The 21,754-nt window shown below is 40.7% G+C and overlaps 1 protein-coding gene across 5 annotated transcripts in view; it reads left to right on the forward strand.

The window, feature by feature from the left end:
- Window positions 1–21,754, forward strand: part of PLEKHA1 (pleckstrin homology domain containing A1) — a 55,493-nt gene that overhangs the window by 21,019 nt on the left and 12,720 nt on the right. For 3 of the 5 annotated variants that reach the window (XM_044240663.1, XM_044240664.1, XM_044240665.1), the window contains exons 4-8: window positions 850–895; window positions 7,319–7,416; window positions 13,762–13,887; window positions 18,149–18,292; window positions 20,053–20,121. In XM_044240663.1, the coding sequence (XP_044096598.1) occupies window positions 850–895; window positions 7,319–7,416; window positions 13,762–13,887; window positions 18,149–18,292; window positions 20,053–20,121 (483 nt within the window). Of the gene's footprint in view, window positions 1–849; window positions 896–1,432; window positions 1,558–7,318; window positions 7,417–13,761; window positions 13,888–18,148; window positions 18,293–20,052; window positions 20,122–21,754 lie in introns of those variants that run through there. The other 2 variants (XM_044240666.1, XM_044240667.1) reach the window with 2 other exon arrangements.

Below are 21,754 nucleotides of genomic sequence, written 5' to 3' on the forward strand. Positions count from 1 at the left end.
TTGACTTTAATCTCTGTCCCACAGCTTTCCCGAAGGTTGAATTGTACAGTTTGTACTCTGCGTTAGATATGCCTCCCTTTTCCAGAATTTATTCCTGGAACAAATTCCAGTGTGACTCAGAGCTGTGAATTTGGAGTTGGGATCAGTCAGGAACCCCAGACTTAGAATTCCTTTTGGAGGTACAAAACAGATGCTGCAAGGAGATCTCACTGGGCAGCAGGTGGTGATAGCCATGAATGGGCTTCTCAGAGGCTACTTCATTCCAGGGGGAGGGGGGTAACGGTGACCAGGTGCAGCTAGTTGTTGCATTGAGCAGCGTGACCCCATTATCCCAAGGTGTTCTCACGTACAAGAGGATCCAGTGCCGTTTTGGTTTTGTTTCCTCATTGCAGATTAATACCTTCTGGATTTTGGGGCTTGGTTAATTACAGTCTCCCCCTTACCCATAGTCATTATCTCTAAAGGTTCACAGCTAATTTAGAAATATGCAATTTGGAAGGAATTCATAGTTTCTATAGAGTATTCTGAGGGGATTTTGAAAATTATGTTAAACTATGAATTTTTCTGTGTGTTCTTTAATGGTTTACTTTCAACTTCTTCACATTTCCTTTGAGTAAATATTCAGAAAGAACATGGAAGTATCGTTTGTTTTAAACATCTCACAGTTGGGAGCCGTATTCTGTGTTTAATTGGCAGTTCTTTCTCAGTAGCCATAAAAGTTTAATTTTAGATCTGTTTGCTAAATACATGTTATTATTGGGAAATCACACATGTGCACGTTCATGCAGCTTTTAAAGTTGGTTATCTAGCATATGAAGAAGAGAGTGACACTTTTCTCTTTTTTGTTAGGTTAGCGATGCAACTAAGCTAAGGCCAAAGGCTGAGTTCTGTTTTGGTAAGTAGCCATTTTCTGTATGTTTGTTAACTCAAGTTTGGCTAATCTAATTACATAATGCTGTAAAAGAAAACAGTCCCCGAAAACCACACAACACAAACCTATGGGTTAATGGATGATTCTAAGGGAAATTCCCTTGAAACCACCATCCAGGTGAAGAAATAAAACTCGCCTGCCCCTGAAGCCTCTTTCCTGTGTCCGGCCCAGTCCCAGCGCCTCTCCCTTGTTTGGATGTGGCCATTAGCTACCGTGTGTCGCGATCACCGCCAGCAAGACTTCCAGTAATTCTTCACTTTCTACCTTGTATTATTCTATCATAAATGTGTAAATAATGGAAAGGATTTGATTTTCAGCTTGTGGGTGCTGAGGAGTTTATAGTTTGGGGGTGGAGGTAGTCGAGGGTGTCTGATCCAAATAGTGAATGTGTGAAGCAAGCAGTGAATGTCTAGTGTGTGCACACTGCTTGGCCCTGGGGCTGGGAGAGCAATAAGAAGCAGTCGTCGCCCTTCAGAGCCTCACAGGCTCCTTGTCTCACAGACACTGTAGCTGGCACTATCATCGCATTTATCGCCGTCAGCAGAGAAAGGAGTGTACAAGCTGTTCCAGAACCACAGACGAGCTTCACATCCTCACTGGGGGGTCAAGGGAAGCCACCACACTGGGTGAGGAGACCCTGGAGTCAGTGGCCAACTACCCTTGATCATCCTCTGCCATGGGGGAGACAGGGGGTTGGGATCACAGAGACAGAGACATGCACGGGAGAAGAGCGTGGCGTCTCTGGGCACCGGAACACTCCGGGGAGCTGCCGGGAACGGATGGCGGCCGACCAAAAAGTAAAAGGGCAGGCGGGAGTCCGGGTATAACATGTTGACAGATGATGTGCTTGTGCATGTGTGTGTGTGTGTGTGTAAACAAGCGGTGAGAAATTAGCATCTAGAAAGCTGACATAAGGTGAAGGAAGTTTTTTGCATGGATAGAGTTTTGATGCAGGTGGATTAGTTCAGTGGCTCCCAAACTACAGTCCTTAAGGGACTGACTCTGGGTGGTGGCTGTGGAAGGAAGGACATACATCGCTAGCCGGAGACGTGAAGGGACTTGGTGCCTGGATGTGCGGGAAGAGAGAGGTTTCTGGTAGGTTCACTTCTAGTAAAGAAATGAGGGGTCAGGGAGAGCTGGGTGGGGTAAAATGTTCCGTGAGGAGTTTGATGTTGTGGGGAAACAACAAATGGAAATGTGGTGGTGGTAATAATCGAGGACTGGATAGAGCCTGAAGATCAGGAATGGGGGAGTTTGGAACCTGCGATGATAGCGGGTCGTAGTTGAAGCTCGGGGAACTGGTGTGCCCTCAGCATGTTCGTGGAACCTAGTGATGGGAAGATATTTCAGAGTGGCCGACTGGCGTGCTTTACGTGAGAGTAGATGCTTCTTGTGGTAGAGTTGATGTTAATGTTCCTTGTTCTCTTTTGCTTGTAAAGGGCAGGTTTCTTCTTTAGGCATCGTGTTAGGGATAACAGCTCATGGCGGTCATGTACATCCAGCAAGAGAGCAGCGTATGAGCAGGATGTAAGGTAGCTGTTCAGAGAATCCTCTGTAAGACTTTTTAAATTTTTTTTTTAAAGATTTTATTTATTTACTTGACAGAGTTCACAAGTAGGCAGAGAGGCAGGCAGAGAGAGAGAAAGGGAAGCCGGCTCCCTGACGAGCAGAGAGCCCGATGCGGGGCTCAATCCTAGGACTCTGGGATCATGACCTGAGCCGAAGGCAGAGGCCCCAGCCTACTGAGCCACCCAGGCGCCCCTCTCTGTAAGGCTTTTATCACCATTAAGAAACTAAAAAAAATTTATGTTTTTATTACAAATTTATAATTTTGGCTACTAAATAGGAAAATACCTCAGAGTTTGTGAGTGAAAAGCTAGTGGGGGCAAGTCGAGTAACAGAGTACTTTGTGTTTTAGAATGTGTAAAGCCTATACTCCTGAAAGTCTTTAATGTAAATCTCAAACCCGTGGTTTGAAGGAATAGGATTATATAGTAATAGATGTGAGGTTCAGTTACTGGAGTATTTAGAATGGGTGATTTTACTTGGAGTCAAAGATTAAGAGTTTTGTTTTGCCAGTAGTTTGTTAGTCTTTACTATTAGAGGGGATAGAAAAGAGATTCTTAAAATGCTAGCCTTCAGAGAAGTAGGCAGAGGCCATAACTTCCATTCAGAATGGCAACATAAAGACTCTCCTGCCGTTATTCCATCTCAGATTGCTCAAAAACAAGTGAGGACAAGAAACACTCCAATCATCTTTGATGAACCTGGCAGACATCCTGTAATCTGCAGCATAGACAGATGGGAAGTGCACGGAGGAATGTAAAATAACTTAGCAGGTCACAGCAAAAGCCAGTGAAGAGCTGGCCGGTCAGGGTCCTGCCCCCCACGCCAACTCCAGCTGGAGCTAGGTTCTGGGTGCTCTCTGGGAAGTCAGCAAGAGGAGGGACTGAAAGCAGGGACTACGTTTGAATGTCTGTGTCAGGGACAGCCTCTGGTCCCTGCTTCCATCTGGCTTAGGCAGCCGCCCTTCCACCATCCCAGCAAGAAATGGCGTGTGTACTGTCTTTAGAAATAGAATCAGTGAAGGGTGCCTGGCTGGCTCTGTCGGAGGAGCACATGACTCTTGATCTTGGGGTCATGAGTTCGAGTCCCATGATGGTATAGACATGACTAAATAAGTAAAAACTTAAAAGGAAAAAAAAAAGAAATACGCTCTGTGCTTGGGGAGTAGGAGAGGGTTGAGGCATGAAACTGAAGATAGGAGGACTAAGTGAAGATCTGCCCATTTCCTGTGTCCAGTCCTGGAGCACTGGGCAGCCAGGCGCAGTGGGATGGGAGTCTGCTTACCCTAGACAGGAGAGCTATAGGTACCGACATCTGGGCATTTCTACTAGAGGAGTATGTTGTATAGTGAAGTCCAGCAGTTAGCAACCCTACAAATCTTCAGGAGAGCTTCCAATCAGTTTTTTAGTACCTTGTTTTTGAAAGTATGAATAGACAGCCCAAGATTACATGACATTTGAGGAGAGAGAATTGTCAAATAGGAGAAGGGACATAAGACAATGGCAAAACTCAAAAGAAAAAGTCAAAATCTAAAAGTAGAGCAGAGACAAAGATGTGAGGAGAGAAATGAGAAAATTAGAGGTTCCTTTAAGGAAGTCTGCCATCTGACTATGGGAAGAGGACAGAGAAAGAACAGAGGGAAGAGAGACACTGACAAGGAAGGCACGTGGAAAGGGTCGCATCACCATGTGGTCCGGAACCGCATTCGAACCGCATTCGAACCATAACTCAGGTTGCTCCTGGGTTGTGAGATGACATTTGTTTGCAGTCAGGCTCATGTTTGCATGAGCATCCAGTATGTTCACTTCGATGGTGAAGATTTGAAATGAAGGGGCTCCTGGGTGGCTCAGTCGGTGAAGCGGCTGCCTTTAGGTCAGGTCATGATCCCAGAGTCCTGGAATCAAGTCCCACAAGAGGCTCCCTGCTCAGTGGGGAGCCTGCTTCTCCCTCTCCCTCTGCCTGCTGCTCTGCCTACTTGTGCTCTTTCTATCTGTCAAATAAGTAAATAAATAATCTTAAAAAAAAAAAAGAAAAGATTTGAAATAAAATAAAGAAGTATTGAAGTGAAGAGGTAGTGGGAACACCAGCGTCTGGTTTGGAGCCATCTTACACTGTGAAGTCCTTGATTTAAAAGTGTGGCAACTTACGGCTTTTGTGTAGTTCTGTTTTATTCTGGTGTTTGTTCTTTCTCTGTCCCCACCTCCCTCCCAGCGTTGTTAATATGCCCCTTCCCAATAATTTGCTTTACATTTTCCACAGTGCGTTCTTACTTGGAAATCTCCAGATGATAATGATGAAGAGGATGATCTCTGTTTTGTCCCAAGTACTGTCCTAGTTTCTTTACATCTCTCGCCTCCACCCCTCAATGAATGGGTGGGTTGCATCCATTTCATCGATGAAGAAAACGGGGCTCAGAGAAATTGCATGGGTTTTTGCAAGATGACATTGTTAGTCGAGTGCATGAGCTGGTCAGGTCTGAGTGACTCCAGGCCCTGATTTTTTTCCCTCCGATCATATCATTATGCCTCTTCCTGCCGTGCACTATATACAATAATATAGCACCTGAATTTTTGTTTGGAGTGTAGGGTTTGCTAAGAATCTTTTTGAGAGGTGTATTTGCCTCTTTTCCCTTAAAAGAAGTCCTCATATAAATGTTATTCATTCAAAAATAGATGTATTAATCACTTGTTTTATAGCAGGTAGAGTGTAGTACCAAGTGCTCAGATTTTCACTCTTCGGATGATCTGGGCAGATTCCTGGAACAGTGTTGAAGGAAGAAGCCATTGGGGGGGAGGTAGGGGAAACTCAGCCTCAGCCCGAGTTGTAACAGGATTATAAAAGGGTGCTTTGCCAATTGTTAAAAATTAAAAATAAAAGCGGCGTGTTAACATATCCTACTGTGCTACTCATTTATCTTAGTTTATGCTTATAGCATTTAGAATTTCTCCAGTCTCTAGTAAGATATAAAAGAACTGACTCACAGTGCTCTAAATTTCTTTAATTTCCAGACCAATTGTCGTACGGCACTTCCCAAGGGACTTCTGACTTCCTTGCTCGGATTCTCCTCTCAGTTCAAGGAAGCTCTGGTTTAGTGTCTTGGTCTCAGTTCTAATTTTAAAGTCCTGTGCATTTGAGAAATAACTTTGGAAGTTGTTTTTATAGTTCAGAATTGCAGCAGTGTAGCTGTTGAAGTGCATTAGCTCCTAGAATGATATTTATGTTTTTAAAAGTGAATGCACATGAAATACAATTAATAAGCTTTAATTCAAGGGTTGACAGGGATAGTTGGTAGATAACTGTGTATGCTGGTATGCTTTGCTTCATGCAAATAGATAGTCACTAAACAGGTGTATGTAAGTTAAATTGTACAAAGAGTTCCAAATGTATTAAGATTTTAGATATAAAGACATAGATATAAAAGAGTGCTGAAAATATCAAGGTGTTTATTTTTATAACCTTGAGTTGGGGAGATTTTCAAATATGTGAAAGCTCAAGTCATTACAGGAAAAAGAAAAGATTGGTAGAATATTCCTGTTCGATAAAAGATACCATGGGCAAAGTGAAAAGGCAAATGACAGACTGGGAAAAAGAACTTGAAATAAAATAGAAATGATTAATACAAAAGCTCTCCAAGTCAACACAAAGTAAGTGAACACTTAGGAGAAATATGGGTAAAGAAAAGAAAACTCAGAAAACAAATTCTAATGGCCAAGAAACATAAAAAACTAATTTGTCTCAATAATCAAAGAAATTCACATTTAAACAAGATGTGATTATTCACCAATTAGGTAGCCAAAGACTGCTCTGTTTGTGAGGGTCCAGTCAGGAAAACAGTCTGCACTAGGTATTTCAAACCCCGGGGTATGTGTTTTGAGGAATTGGTTACTCATCTGTTGGAAGGCTGGAAGAGCACAAAGGGGAATGCTGAAGAAACCTAGGCATTAGGAACTGTATAAGGCCACGCTCACCCACCTGGCTGGAGAAATGAAAGGGGAAGAGGTAGTAGTATCATCTGAACCTAGGACTTAGAAAGGGGACCAGGATGGAGCTAGTGAGGGCTGTCTGGGGAATCTGCAGGGCTGGCAGAGAGAGTAGTGGAAGCGTCTGAGCAGTAGCTAGCGTGTGTTGCTGCTGGTGGAAGAACAGTGGTAGCAGGAACTTAGGAGCAAGTGCCCTCTCCCACCTCCCTCACACCTTCTAGTCTCCCTTCAGTACCTCCCATTAGCAGAGCATGGCCCGAGCTGGCAAGGGGTTGTAGGAAATATTGTCTACAGACTGTAGCTCCAATATCCTAGAGTCCTGGGGCTGAATACAAGGGCTCTCACTAGCATAGGTGCTAATAGTCAAGACTGGTGTGGGTCACTAGACAAAACAGGCCTTTGCATACACCGTTGTTAGGAATGTAAATGGGTTCAACCTTTTGGGAAGACAAGTTCCCAATACCTATCAAAATTTTAAAGGTGAATTCCCTTTGACCCAACACATCTGTGTTAAGAAATTTATCCTATAGGACTGGTAACCCAAGTATGGAAAGATAAATATACATGATGTTTCATTGGGATAATTTATATGATTTTAAAAAATTAGAAATAGCCCAAATGTCCATCCCAATTTCAATTTCATGGAAAACATGGCCATTAAAGATAAGAGGTTTACCTATGTTACTGAGTGATAAAAGCATTATTACATATGATCTTCTCAAATTCAAGAGAGTCACAGTATTGCACCTAGCATGGTTTTTCAGAAAGTAGCTGCAAATACAAATTTAGAGGTAACAAGTGTGAAATTTCGTGTGTTGTAGTTTATTTTTTCTCTCAACAGTTATGAATGCAGGGATGAGGAAATACTTCCTACAAGCTAATGATCAGCAAGACCTAGTAGAATGGGTAAATGTGTTGAACAAAGCTATAAAAATTACAGTAAGTATTTTTTTTAAATTTTTAATGTCTGGAAATAATCTTTACATTTTGAAAATATATTTGCTTAGGGTCTCTAGTTTACCAGCAGATTGTGTATTCCACGTTTGTTTCAAACACAGGGGTCTATAATGTGAATACATTGCCTTGTACAAGGTGACTATCAGCTCTTAAAAATAGCCCATACATAAATGCCTTTTGAAATCATTATGTACCTAATAAGAGATGTATGAGTGTAGATTTTACTAATGTAGATTTTACTGCATGCAGTAATGTTTCTAGGGTAAAATGCATATTTTTTCTTCCTGAGTAGGATAAGGGACTTCCTGCCACTGACCCAGCGACTGGGCGTCGGCCTTCCTGTCTTCCAGGCCATGGCAGGATTGCTGTCACACAGGGTAGAGTTCGAAGTGAGGAGCAGGAAGCGGAGGTGAGGGAGTGGGAGTGAGGCACAGAGACAGGGAGTGCGTTTGGAGAGCTGTGGCGGCCGGAGGGTGCTGCCCACGTGGCCCCGGAAGTCTGTCTCAGGCTCGAAAACCTGCCTGGCCCCCTCTTCCTCCTTGATTTCGGAACTTGCCGTCCTTGCACACCTTTTCTGGGCTCCAGCTTCCCGCTTGCCACCTGCATTTCTTCTTTGGGTTTTCTGATGAACAGGAATGTGTATTGATATCTGCAGTGTGTCAGGCCCTGCCCTGCAGGTTTTACCCAAATTATCTGGAAAAGTGAGCTTTGAAGGATTGAGAAACTTACCAGTCTCAGAGCTGGTAAGTGGTGGAGCCGTGAGCCAAACCCAGCCCATTGGACTCTGGAGCCAGACCCTGAAGAGCAGTGCCTTACTGCTTCCTGAAAAAAGAGCCCTTTCCCACTTTTTTGTTCCTAATGCAAAAGCCCAACTTTTCTGAGAGCATTTACTACTCACAACGATAGGCAAGTAGAGAGGTTCTGTGCCCTGATCCTACCTCTCCTTGCTTTTTTCCTCCTTACACACTTGTAGAGAAACACATAGAGTCCTGCATGGAAAGGATCTGGAAGGAGTTCCTGGGTGAGGTTTGTTGAATTGAAGTGTGTTTCTGTTCAAGTGTAGTTATTTACTGACCTGAAATGACTTCAACCCTCGAAAGACATGTGCTCCTAAAGTTGCCATATGTTATTACGTGATAGTTTCCGTCTGAAATGAATGATTCCATGTTTATATCACAACACAATGAAGAGTTAATACAACTAAAGCTGTTCTCAGAGTGAAGTCGGAGTTTTTGTCTTGCACCAGCACAGCCTGTTACCACATGACAGAAACACCCACGCCGTGCGTCTGAGCTGTGTGTGGAGAAGTTATTTTAGGCTTGTGCAGTTTCAGGAAAGCACTTTTTTGAGCTGATGCACAAGTACATATTCTTCAAAGGTCTTAACTAATTGTTTTTAATTCAATATATATATATATTTTTTTGTTTGTTTTTGTTTTTTTTCCAATTTATTTATTTTCAGAAAAACAGTATTCATTATTTTTTCACCACACCCAGTGCTCCATGCAAGCCGTGCCCTCTATAATACCCACCACCTGGTACCCCAACCTCCCACCCCCCCGCCACTTCAAATATATATATATATTTTTTAACATGAAATTTTCTTTAGAAAGTACCTAGTAGCTTTACCGAGTTTATTCATTTATTGCAATTTAAAATAATAAGCAGCACTGGTTTCTTAGTGCTTTAAGAAAGAAGTAGTGGATAGTCTCAGGATTTTGCCATTTTGGGGGTTCTTGAATTGCTGCTGTGTCTGATTTATTAATGGTGGGAAACCATCTGGTACAGATGGCACTGTTAAGCTTGTTCAAATGCAAGAGAAAACTGAGGTTGGGTAATGTTCCAAAGTATAAAGACTGCTGATACCAGCTGTTGTGGTTTTACAGCTTTATTTTACATGTTGGAATTTTTATAGTTTTTAAGCTAAATCAGTTGATATTCTTTTATAATTCATGTTTTTATAATTCACATTTAAAAGATAGGAGTACATGAAAGATACAAAAATCCTTAGCTAGTCAACAAAATGAATATAGCAATATTACAGGGAATTAAAGTGATATAAAAGTGATACTATTTACTAAAGATCAATCTTAAAGAAACATTTAACTTACATGATAGCAAGGAGAGAACTTCCCATGCTTCCATGAGGTACCTTTAATTTTTTTTTCTCTAAAGAGCCTTGCCATGGTGCACCTGGGTGGCTCAGTGGGTTGAGCCTCTGCCTTCAGCTCAGGTCATGATCCCAGGCATTGGGCTCTCTGCTCAGCAGGGAGCCTGCTTCCCCTCCTGCCTCTCCTCCTACTTGTGATCGCCAATGTCTGTCAAATAAATAAATAAAATCTAAAAAAAAAAAAAAAAAAAAAAAGTCTTGCCAGGGGGCGCCTGGGTGGCTCAGTCTGCCAAGCATCCAACTCTTGGTTTTGGCTCAGGTCTTGATCTCAGGGTCCTGAAATCGAGCCTTGTGTCAGGCTCAGTGGGGAGTCTGCCTAAAATTCTCACCATTTGCCCCTCCCTCTGCTCAGACACTTTCTCTCTCTCAAATAAATAAATAATCTTTATTTAAAGAATCTTGCCAATTTTAATGTCATGTGCATAAATACACATGTAAATGTATTAGGGCGTGCAATCTCTAATTTGTCATACTTTCCTATGGAAATTGCCAATGATTTACATACACATTTCTTTGGAAAATTAAATACATTTTAGTTATGTGTGGTTTACATTTCTGTGGAATCTCTCCAAATGACATTTTGGTCAACTGTATATGTGACATATAAACTTAAATAAACTTTAAAAAAATTCATAATTAGGAAAAAATTCATAATTAGGTTTTGGAAGTATGTGGTTTCAGAATACGGATGGTTTAGGGGTCGTGGTAAGGGAATGGCGATTATTAAACTACTTCCTAATTATAGTACCTGTCATCTTAATGGACTGTCCTCTGACACCCTGGTCTGTGGCTTACTTTGCTAACATCTGTGTGAAAATTTATTGGTGGCTGCCATTAAAAAAAAATTTTCCCCTTATTTGAAAAGAAAAGAGAGTCAGTATTAGAGGAACCAACTCTGAGGGGAGTATCAGTGACTGGAGTTGGGAAAATCAAACTTTAAAATATACTTTCAAATCCCTCTTCATTTAGAGTAGTAGGAGGATGAACGTGGTGGTCTCCCATCCAGGTACTAACCAGGCCCGGCCCTGCTTAGCTTCCGAGATCAGACGAGATCGGGCGCGATCAGGGTGGTATGGCCGTAGACGGAACGTGGTAGTCTCTAGTCCTTGTTGAGTACCAGTTGAGTACTGAGGGGTACTCAGTAATTTGTGTTTGAACATTCGAGGTTTTAGTGTGTAAGCCCTGTCGTTTTTCTCCGATTTGTTCATCCCTCGTTCTCTGACTCCCTTTTCTTTTTCTGCTGTTAGGATCCCAAGCAAACACCTAAAAATACATGCAGCCTTCTCGCAGAAAGCAGCCGCAGGACAGACAGAAAGCAAGAGGCGGGGGAGTCAGGGGCAACGAGAGCAAGCACGTCCAGTGTCTTTGACACTTGCTGTCTGCCTGGAGGGTCATTTTTCTGATTCTCGTTTAGTAGATGGCTGGTTTGTTTGTTAGTCCTGAACATGTTTATTTTAATGGCTGAATTTAGACTAATGTTCAGAATTCTTAGGAGTAGGTATTCTGCTTATATTTTTCTTGGTTTAGGAGAATGTTTACAGTTTATTTTTTATTACTATCTTTTTAAGGATTTTATTTACTTGTCCGAGAGACAGTGAGAACAAGAGAGAGAGAGAGAGCACGATCAAGGGGAGGGGCAGAGGGAGAAGCAGGCTCCCTGCTGAGCAAGGAGCCCAGTGTAGGACTTGATCCCCCAACTCTGGGATTCTGACCTGAGCCAAAGGCAGACGCTTAATGGCTGAGCCACCCAGGTGTCCCTACAATTTGTTTTTTTAAATTGTAATGAAATGTTACATTAGTTTCAGGTGTACAACATACTGATTCGAAAGTTCTGCGTGTTAGTCAGTGCTCACCGCACAGTTTAGATAATTTTGATTGTAAAGTACAGATCTAAGTTAATTACTGAGCTCTAGCATTGGAATTATGCCATATTTAGCATTTATTTTATTATCAGGACAAATTAGAAGCAGTGGGGCTTAGCAACATAGAGAAGGGTTTTTAATATACCATCATTTCTGCAAGAAAAATAGAAAAGTCTAAGTCTAAGTGTGTAAGTGTCGATGTATTTTTAGGCCGGTATTAAAGGTTTTTCTTAGGAAATGCGCACATATGATTAAAACTGAAGTTTTTAAAAGAAGGACTGACTTCACCTGGGTCACCTCTTAGCACATTTCAACTAACACAGTTGAGAAGAGTGTTCAGTTCTTGGTTTTAAAATCTTCTGATACTGTTTTCTGTTCTTAATGGGATAACTTGGCCCCACCTTATCTGTCATAATTGAAATACATGATACTATTCATTCAAAACATTATAGGCTTCCTTAGATTGTTTCCGGGTGTGTGGTGTCCTTTGGCGCCCCTTCACTATCATGTCATTATGTGAATCTTGTCAAGTAGAGTTCTAGCCATTATCTGTTGCCCTTAAAAAGTCCAGTGTGTAGCCTCTTAGAAGAATGCTAGAGGCATTCCGTGGCAGGGTTCATTTCTCTTCCTGTTGCCCTCACTTTTGTTTCTGCCAGTGACCTGCCTCATAGTGTAAGTATGGCTGGAGGCTTGGGGAGAAAGCCTTGTGGGGAAGCATTTCTAAGGGAGAGGCAGGGGAAAGAGTGGAGTTGCGGAAGTCAACCAAGAGACAAATTGGTATATCCATAAATTCTATCCATAAATCATATTTATGTGGATTGGCATACGCTTAGACACGTGTAGAGCATGTTTACCAATATTTCACGTAGCTCTGTCTGCAGACACCGCTGTCCGCCTGCTCTTCCCCAGACGTGGTGGGCGAGCACAGGTCTGGCAGCAGTGTTTCTCAGGCTGGTTTCTCAAGCACCTATCTCAGAAACCTCTGGAATTCCTGCTGAAAGTGCAGCCTTGTCACACCATCGAGGCTTCACAAGTCAGAATTTCTGGGTTTGCAGCCTGGGAATCTGAAGGTTTTAATAATGTTCCTGGCTCGTACTTCATGAATGTTAAAGCTTAAGAAACCACACTGCTTTGGAATCATATTAATAAATGGCTTGGGTCTATGACTGCAATGTGATTATTGTCCCCTGGAGCTGTGCCAGTGTCCTGTTAACAGGGATTAACTGTATGGCAGGCAGGTTATTTAATTTTAAATGTTTTTACATTACAATTATGGTGCTTATTGGAAGTATTTGTCATGATGTTTCTGAAACTGCAGAATCCTCAAATGCCCTTTAAATCAGTGCAAGGTTAACTATCATGCTTAACATCACATCATTGCCAAGCATATTTTTTACGTTTTGTTCATAGCCAAGAAAAATCTATAATTCAAAGATAGACAACATGCAGCAGTCTATTGCTAGAACTAGTGCTTCGCCAAGTACTTTGTTTCTGGATTAGGCCACATAAGAAAAGCTGAAGCATAGGTTAAACATTTGTGATGCCTTTGATTGTTGGAGTCCACTTTAGTGAGATACTTGTGAGTGATTTATCACCGATACAAGTATTGGAATTTCTTTTAAAAATTTCCAATACGCTTTAAGTTATATTGAACATTTTGACTTCTAGTTTAAGTATCTTACTCTTTTTTTCCTGCTGATTTTAGATTCATCCCCTGAGTCAGTCTTTCACCGTTTACTGAATATCTACTGTGCTCTCAATAGTAGACTGTCCTAACAGTAATGATGCCTTGCGCTCAGGGGTGCCGCAGAATCCTGGGTAGGAATGCCGGACAGGGAGAGATAACATAGAGCTATAACCCAATGTCAAGTTCTTTAATAAATAAGAGGTATAGTATAGTGGCTGACTGTACAAGAGAGTTACACGAACTTAAATAGAACATTGTACAGCCAGGATCTAAACCTATGTTTCTTCAGGCCTCTGAGCCTCTGTTTTCTCACCGAGAGAGTGAAGATATACGCCTTACGCATAGGGTTGATCAAAGGATTAAGTGGGAGAAGGTATGAAATAGTAGCTGCCGAAGTAAACCCTCAGTAAATGGTGGCTGTGTCTGTCAAATGTTACTGAAACAGAAACATTAGTGTGGGAACTTAAAGGGGTACACACACACACATTATACGTAGTTTTCATACATGTCGGTTATATGTAAGTGGATGATTAGTTGGATATTCTGTGATAGAAGAGGGTCTCCTAAATAATGTTAGTTGCAAAATGATTCATTTACATATTATTTTAGGTACCAAAGCAGTCAGACTCACAGCCTCATTCTGATAACCTAAGTCGCCAGAATGAATGTGGGAAGAAGCAAGTGTCTTACAGAACGGACATTGTTGGCGGTGTGCCCATCATTACCCCAACTCAGGTAACGCATTGGTTCGTCTACTGTGTGATGCTTTACCCACTGTGTGGTGATTTTCATGTTATAAAATAGAACATCTTTACTGAATTAACACAGTAATTAATTAATTTTAAAAATCTAGTGTTGGTTTCTTATTTCAAAAGTATGTGTTTATTATGAAACATTCAGAATCCCAGATACACAGCACTTAACACTTTTCATGTTTTCTCTGAGCCTTTCTCCTTTTATGCTTTTGTCGCCAGAAGTGGAGATACTTTGTAAACAGCTTTTTCCCCTTATATCTCAAACATTTTCCAAGTCATGAAGTATTATTCTACATCACTTTTAATGACTGTAGTCCTTTTGCCGTGAATTTACCATAGTTTACAAATCCTTGTTGTTGAATAGAGTTCCTTTTCCTTTTGTAAACAATATGAGTAGGAAAAGCCCGTTCTTTCTCCCCCACACTACCACACTGAGCATGCTGCTGGCATCGGAAGTGTGGGGTTCTGCGACGCTGGCTGGGTGTCCTACGGTGTAAGTCAGTTTTGACATTCAGCCTGGAATCCTCAGGTTAAGGGCTCAGTCCTCCAGGACTCCCCCTGCATCCCTTCAGATGCCAGTTCAAAGTCCAGGTTATTACCTGTGCTTCTGATCGATGGGCTCTAAATTGGATGTTCCCATGACTTTGTGTCCAGATTTGAGTCATTTGCTAGAGTGGCTCCCAGAACAGAAGAAAGCAGTGTATTTGCTGTTTGCTGGTTTGTTATAAAAGGATATGATAAAGGATGCACATGAACGTCCAGATGGAAGAGAGGAGGGGGCGTGAAGCCTCAGTGCCCGCTTTGGGACTCTCCTAGCACCTCCCAAGTGTTCACCAATCCAGAAGCTCTCTGAACCATGTACTTTTGGGATTTTTATAGAGGCCTCATCATGTAGGCATGATCAACTCTGTTTCTAGCCCCTCTCCTCTCTCTGGAGAATGGCAGGCGGTTCTGAAAGTCCCAAGGTTCTAGTCTTGACTTGGTCTTTCTGGTGAACAGCCTCCGTCCGGGAGCCCACCCAGAGCCACTGCGTTAGAACAAGAGATGCCCCTAGTGCTTATCATTTAGGAATTTACAAGGATCTTAGGAGCTGTGTGCCTGGAACCAGGGACAGAGACCAATAGGTATTTTCCATTATCCAGAAATGCTATGATGAACATTCCTAACCGACTGAGCCACGCAGGCGCCCCCCGTGATGCACATTCTTTTTAGCATAAACTTTAGAGACATGGAGGATTGTTTTTTAAAGGATGAAGTCCTGGAATGAAATGCCACATCAAAGAGTTTGCGAATATTTTTTAAACCTGTTTTTCTGCAGCCTGACCTAGATGAGCCACACAGAGAAACTAGAATTTTGACTCTGTTCTATCACACAAGTGCCAATCTGCTAAGTCATATCTTATTTGGGTATTATGAAAAGTAGAAATTTATAAAAAAATTTTTGAATGAAATTAAAACTTTTGAATGACCTTTAATTTCTTGTGTTGCTGTTGAGTGACTGAGTTTGTAATACAGACTGAATTACCAGCTATTGAGAAACTCCAGGTCCAGAGGTAATGGACTGCTGTTGCCAGCTTTGGGCACTTCCCTTGTCTCTGTGCCTGTTTGGACTGACAGGACTTTAGCACTTCATAAACCTTGTAAATCGTTTTATGCGCCATATTTTTCAGGTCTTCTGTCAGGGAAGGGTGGTAGTAGAGAGTCTTAACTCATTAATTAACTTTCTTTATTCTAAAGAAAGTGTGCTTTCTTTATTCTAAATTAAGGGTATATTAATGAACAAAAAAAATTCATGCTCTTGTGGGAGCTTACATTTTTCACCAGAGTTGGATAAAAGTATAAGCTAGTATTGTGTTTGTGTGTGTACTTCTAAAAAAAGTAATGATTTTAACCTCTAAGACTTCTGGTTAAGATAAAACTATACTAAGTTGCTTTCACCTGTCTTAGTCTTATGCTGATATAAGTGGTAAGACAATTTGTCTATAGCAATATTAAGATAGTAGTTTGTATCTCTGGCTGTTTTGATATTATACAGAATTAAGATTTTGTTGTGTTTTAATTTTGGTGTATTCAGTGTGTTCTAAGATTCCATTGCAGCTGCCATATTAAATTTTTTTTTACTTTGCTTTTTGTAATACAGCTTTTTAAATTTATAAAGTATTTACTCATTATAAAAGCACTTAATAGTTAAATTATCAAGAAAGTGATAAATCTTACTTGCTTGATTAATTTATTCAGCGATTATTGGGTTAGTAGCAGTTACGTGGTGGGATTACAGAATTTACGTACATAATTCTTGCTGTCGACCTGTCTAAAATGGATAAAGGTTGAAAATTCCTCAAGTTGAGACTTGAGCATTGGTTTTTCTCCTGAAATTTAAGAGTTCTTCAAAATACACGTTTGGTTGATTTGTGGGATTCTAGATTATAATATGTTGCATACTATAAATAAACAGAAGGCAGTGCTTGGGGACCATGAAAACACAAGTGTAGTTAGATCTTTTTTTAAAAAGCACTGGACTTGGCATGTAAAACAAAACAAAACAAAACCCCTGCAGAACTTTTAGATTCTTTTTTTTTCTATTTTCTTTTCTTTTATTTCTTTTCAGTGTTCCAGAATTCATTGTTTCTGCACCACACACAGTGCTCCATGCAATATGTGCCCTCCATAATCCCTACCACCAGGCTCACCCAATCCCCCACCCCACTCCCCTCCAAAACCCTCAGTTTGTTTCTCAGAGTCCACAGTCTCTTGTGGTTTGTCTCCAGCTAGGAGAAAATCTTCTGGCAAGGAGTTTTTAGATTTGACAGCAAAACTGCAGTCCATCAAAGGAAAAATTGATAAATTGGACCTCATCAAAATTGAAAATGTTTGCTTTGTGAAAGAGGATGCAAGGAAAGCTACACACTAAGTTAAGGAGATATTTGCAAGCCACATATTCAACCAGGCACTTGTATCGAGAACATACAAGGAACTATCAAAACTTAGCAGTGAAAAAATAATCCAACTAGGAAGTGAGCAGAATTCACGAACAGAGATTTCACCAAAAGATAAAAGATAGACATGTGGCAAAGGAGCTCTAGAAAGGCTTCTCACTGTCATTAGTCAGTAGGGAAATGCAAATTAAGACCGCAGTGTGGTATTACTGCACACCTCTCAGAATGACTCAGATACGAATAATACAAATGCTGACTGCTGACAAGGATGAGAAGCTGTATCCCTCCTACATTGCTGGTGGGAATGTATGACCACTCTGAAAAGCAACATGGCAGTTTTTCAGTAAAGTAAGCTTGTGATTACTATACAACCCAGCATATGTACTCCTAGGCATTGCTCCCAGAGAAATGGAGACTTATGTTTACATAAATCTGTACATGAATCCTCATAGCACTTTTATTCCTATAGTCCAAAACTGGGAACAACTCAAATACCTTTTAACAGGCAAAGACTTAAACAGCCCATGGTATGTCTAGACCATGAGAGCTACTCAGCAGGAGGAAGGGACAGACTAGTGACACAGGGAGCAGCCTAGATGAGCTTCCTGGGAAGGGTTCTGATGTCATAAGGTCACATACTGTAGGATCCATTAAATCCCATTGCCTGACTGTCAGAATAATTGAGATGGAGAACAAATTAGGGGTTACCAAGGGATTGGGCATAGGGACTCTATAGGGGTAGCCCAAGAGAGCCTTGTAATGGTGAACACCTCTGTATATTGTTGTGGTGGTTTTACACAAAGCTGCATGTGACAGAATTGCATAGAATGATCCAGACACAGAGACCGATGAGTACATTAAAACTGGTGAAATCTGAACGAAGTCTGTGTGATGTTCCAGTGTCAGTTTTGATAATGTAGTATAGTTGTACAGTTTCCCTGTTGGGGGAACTGAAGGGTATATATAACCTCCTGTATACTTTTTTTAATTTCAACTTCCTATATTAGTGAATGTGTATAATTATTTCAAAATCAAAGGTTCACCCCCCTTCACCCTCTACCTCCTCCCACCCCCCAAAAAAGCACTGGGAGCAGACAAGAGAAATAGAAATCTATGGTTTTTATTATTGATGTGAATGTTATGATTAAGTACCTCGAATTATTTAGGGAACTCTTCAAAATTTGTGTTCCTAACTTAACTAAGATTAGATTTTAAGATTTTTTATTAGAATAACAACATGAAATTCAACTGTGCCTTGAAGCTAAACAAGCAAGAAAAGAATTTCTTTATTTGCCTCTTTTTTAGAAAGAAGAAGTAAATGAATGTGGTGAAAGTATTGACAGAAATAATTTGAAACGGTCCCAAAGCCATCTTCCCTACTTTGCTCCCAAGCCACCCCCAGACAGTGCAGTCATCAAAGCTGGATATTGTGTAAAGCAAGGAGCAGTGGTGAGTACCTTAATGGGGTATTTATGGGAATAATGAAAAATGAGTCCTCTGGTAGCAAACTCCCAACATACCAGCCATGTGCTTTTTTTTTTTTTTTTTTTTTAAGATTTTTAAAAATTTATTTGTCAGAGAGAGTGAGCATAGGCAGACAGAGTGGCGGGCAGAGGCGGAGGGAGAAGTAGGCTCCCTGCTGAGCAAGGAGCCTGATGCGGGACTCGATCCCAGGACACTGGGATCATGACCTGAGTCGAAGGCAGCCGCTTAACGACTGAGCCACCCAGGCGTCCTGCTTTGTTTTTTGGAAGACCCAAAGTCAGAGACCAGTGAGCTGAGGAGTCAGGATATAGAATAGGGGTGGCTGTATGTTCATAACTCAGTGGTATTTTCTTGGTCTGTGATTGACTGGATAAATTAATGCTTATTACCACTGACCTTTAATCTTAAATCTGCTTTCCTAACAGCTTATCCCAGAAGGCTTTCCTATTGATTTTTCCTCCCTCGAGAGTGGGTCAGAGAAAGAGAGCTCTAGCAGGGAGGTGCAGGAAGAGAGGAGGCAGGGCTGTGGGAAGGCTCACTCACTCGGTGTTGGGCTGACCTCAGTCGAATTTTCTGTGACCTTGATCTTCTTATTTAACCTTTCAGTCTCTCAGTTTCTTTTTAAGGAAAATTAGGTTATAAAACCTACCATCTGAAGATTTTTTTTTTGAAAGATGTAAAGTAAGATAGTATTAACCCAGCACCTGGTCCTTAGTAAGAGCTGGTAAGGGTTAGCCAGATCCTCTCTCATCCAACCAGACCCGTGGGTGGGACGTTGGAGGAAGAGCAAGTCAATTTACCAGTATTTCTAAGGTTCCATAGTACTTTTCCAAAGTTTGTCACTCTGTATGTGAACCAGATCATTAGAATTTCATGAGAAAATAAACTTTAAAGTTTGAAAATTAAAAAAAAAAAATTCTGTGAGTAAAGAAATACTTCAGATTCTACTGGCAGTTTATTTGACTTCACTTCACTTCACTTTCTGGCAACTCTAATAAGCTTAGGTCAGCCATGGAAAAGTTCTTGTCTCCCTAATCTACTGACCTTTAAGCCGAGGGAAATGAAGGGGAAGGTTGAGAATCTGTCACCATAGGTCTACAGGTCAAGTCAGAAATCTCATCAGGCAGTGACTCACTTGTGTTAATTAGGGCTTTTAGGAAGACATTTCTTTCTTTTTGTTTTACTTCCAAGTCCAAAATAACAAACAACCCTTAGTGATGTTGAAGTGCTTTCATGAAAACTGTATTTCGGTGACAAAAAAATATTTGTACAAATGGGTTCACTTTGTTAAGTATTTGATGCTTTACTACTAAGTATAAAGTACCTAGAGAAACATTCTTGTGTTTTACAGATCTTACAGAACTTAATGTGGTTTAATAACATTTCCTGTGCTGGCTCTTGAGCTCTTGATGGCATTTGCTTTGTGGGGTTGGGGGGTGGGGAAGTGCCTTTTTTTCTTTTTAACTTTTAGAGAATTGAAAATATGAAACCGTAGTATAAATTACATCGTACAAGCTGACAGCTAGCCACCAACGTTGAGTTAGGAACTCAAGGCCAGAGTAGCGAAAGAGATGAAGTTTCATGTATGTCCTCCTCAGGAGAGGGTAGTGAGGTTTTTCAGGGCTTGACATCTCTGATTTTGGGCTCATCAGAATATTTAAGTGGCTGCTAACATTTGACATTCTTAGAAACAGAAGTCTTATGTCTGTGTTCATCCCTGGTAGATGAAAAACTGGAAGAGAAGATATTTTCAATTGGATGAAAACACAATAGGCTACTTCAAATCTGAACTGGTATGTTGCTCCGTCATACATGTTGCCTTGAAATGTTTGAGCAGAATGTTAACACAGTGGGGATTTTAAGTGTGTGTGTGTGTGTGTATGTGTGTGTGCGCGCGTGCGTCCGTGTGTGTATGTGTAGTTTCTTGTCCTGTTTTCTATTTTTAAAAATAATTCTGGTTTTGAGAGCTACATATATTTCAGTTTATTTGGTTGTGATGTTTTAATGGTAATGTTGTAAATCTTAAATAAAAAGATTATATCTTCAAAGGCATTTCACCTTGAAAGAATTAAAAATATCAGAACTCCTTAGTCTATAGATTTCCTCTAAAGGGGAGCTGGAGGAGATTGTAGGAAGAATTCAGTCTCTAAAAGTCAGCATTTTAACGCTGTATTTCTACAGAGTTATAAATACAAAGTTTCTGTATTTTCTTCTTGCCCTCTCTTGATATTTTTTTCCTGTTTCAGATTGACTTTTAAGTTTCCTCATATAAGACCTTTTTATCCTATCTGAAGGTGGAATCAAAGATTGAAATTCTCTCTTTTACTTGTTTGAGTAACATCCTTATTTAAAATATTCTTCTCACATAGCCCAAGTTCTGCAATAGATTGTTGGATAATTTGAATGCTTTTTTATACCTTACATGTCTGTCCTGGCTCTTCCTGTTTTATGGGACCTTTGAGTAGGGATCATGTACTTGATTTGCATGAAGGCACCAGAACAGCCCTATCCAGTAGAACTTTCTACAGTGATGGAAATTGTCTGTATCTGCGTTGGCCAGGTTTACTGGCTACATGTGGCTGATGAATGCTGAAAACATGGCTGGTATGACTGGGGAGCTTGGCTTTATTCAACTCTAAAATTAAAACCATTTTAATTTAAATAATTACACATGGCTTGTGGTACTGTATTGGACAGGAGAGTACTTAGAGAATAGGAAAGGAATATTTTGAGGTTCATCTCAAGTGTCTGTTCTTCTACGAAGTCTTTCAGACTCTAGATTAAGTGCCTTCTCCCTACACATCATGGTGCCCATTGCCCACTTGTATCCCAATACCTCCTGCTGTGTTTTGTAATTATATGCATACTTGTCTTTACCAGTTACTTATGTGAGCTTCTCGAGAGCAAAGATCTCTTTTATACCCTTTTTATGAACACAGCACCTGGTACTTGGCAGATAATGAATAAGTGTTTTTGAATATTCAAATGGAAATTGGCATCACGTAGCAAGAATAGCCATTTTAACATGGGTATTTAGCTTTGCTCAGACGTCAAATTGTAAGAGCCTCAACTGGAAATAGTAGTTACTTGGCTCAAAAAGTATCAGACTTGGTGTCTCAGAAGGCTACACGTTGCCTGATTAGTATGTTGATGCATTGCTTTTGAATAAATGACACTACTCTTAGAAAGAGTCATTAATGCACCAGACATTCGTTGAGCCCTCCATGGCTCTTGTCCTGGGAACTGGGAATGAAGAGAATAGTTAGTGATGTTCTGACCTTCTTCAGGAGTTCAGCTGTGCCAGAGAAACTGACGTGTACCCCTATCATCCCTAGTGATTACAACGAGACAAGAACTGTTATGCAAACATTTATTAAATTTTGAAAACCTGCATATAGACATGATGCTATAAAACTTGAGATAAAA

Source organism: Neovison vison, chromosome 2 (assembly GCF_020171115.1).
Source record: "Neovison vison isolate M4711 chromosome 2, ASM_NN_V1, whole genome shotgun sequence".
NCBI lineage: Eukaryota > Metazoa > Chordata > Mammalia > Carnivora > Mustelidae > Neogale > Neogale vison.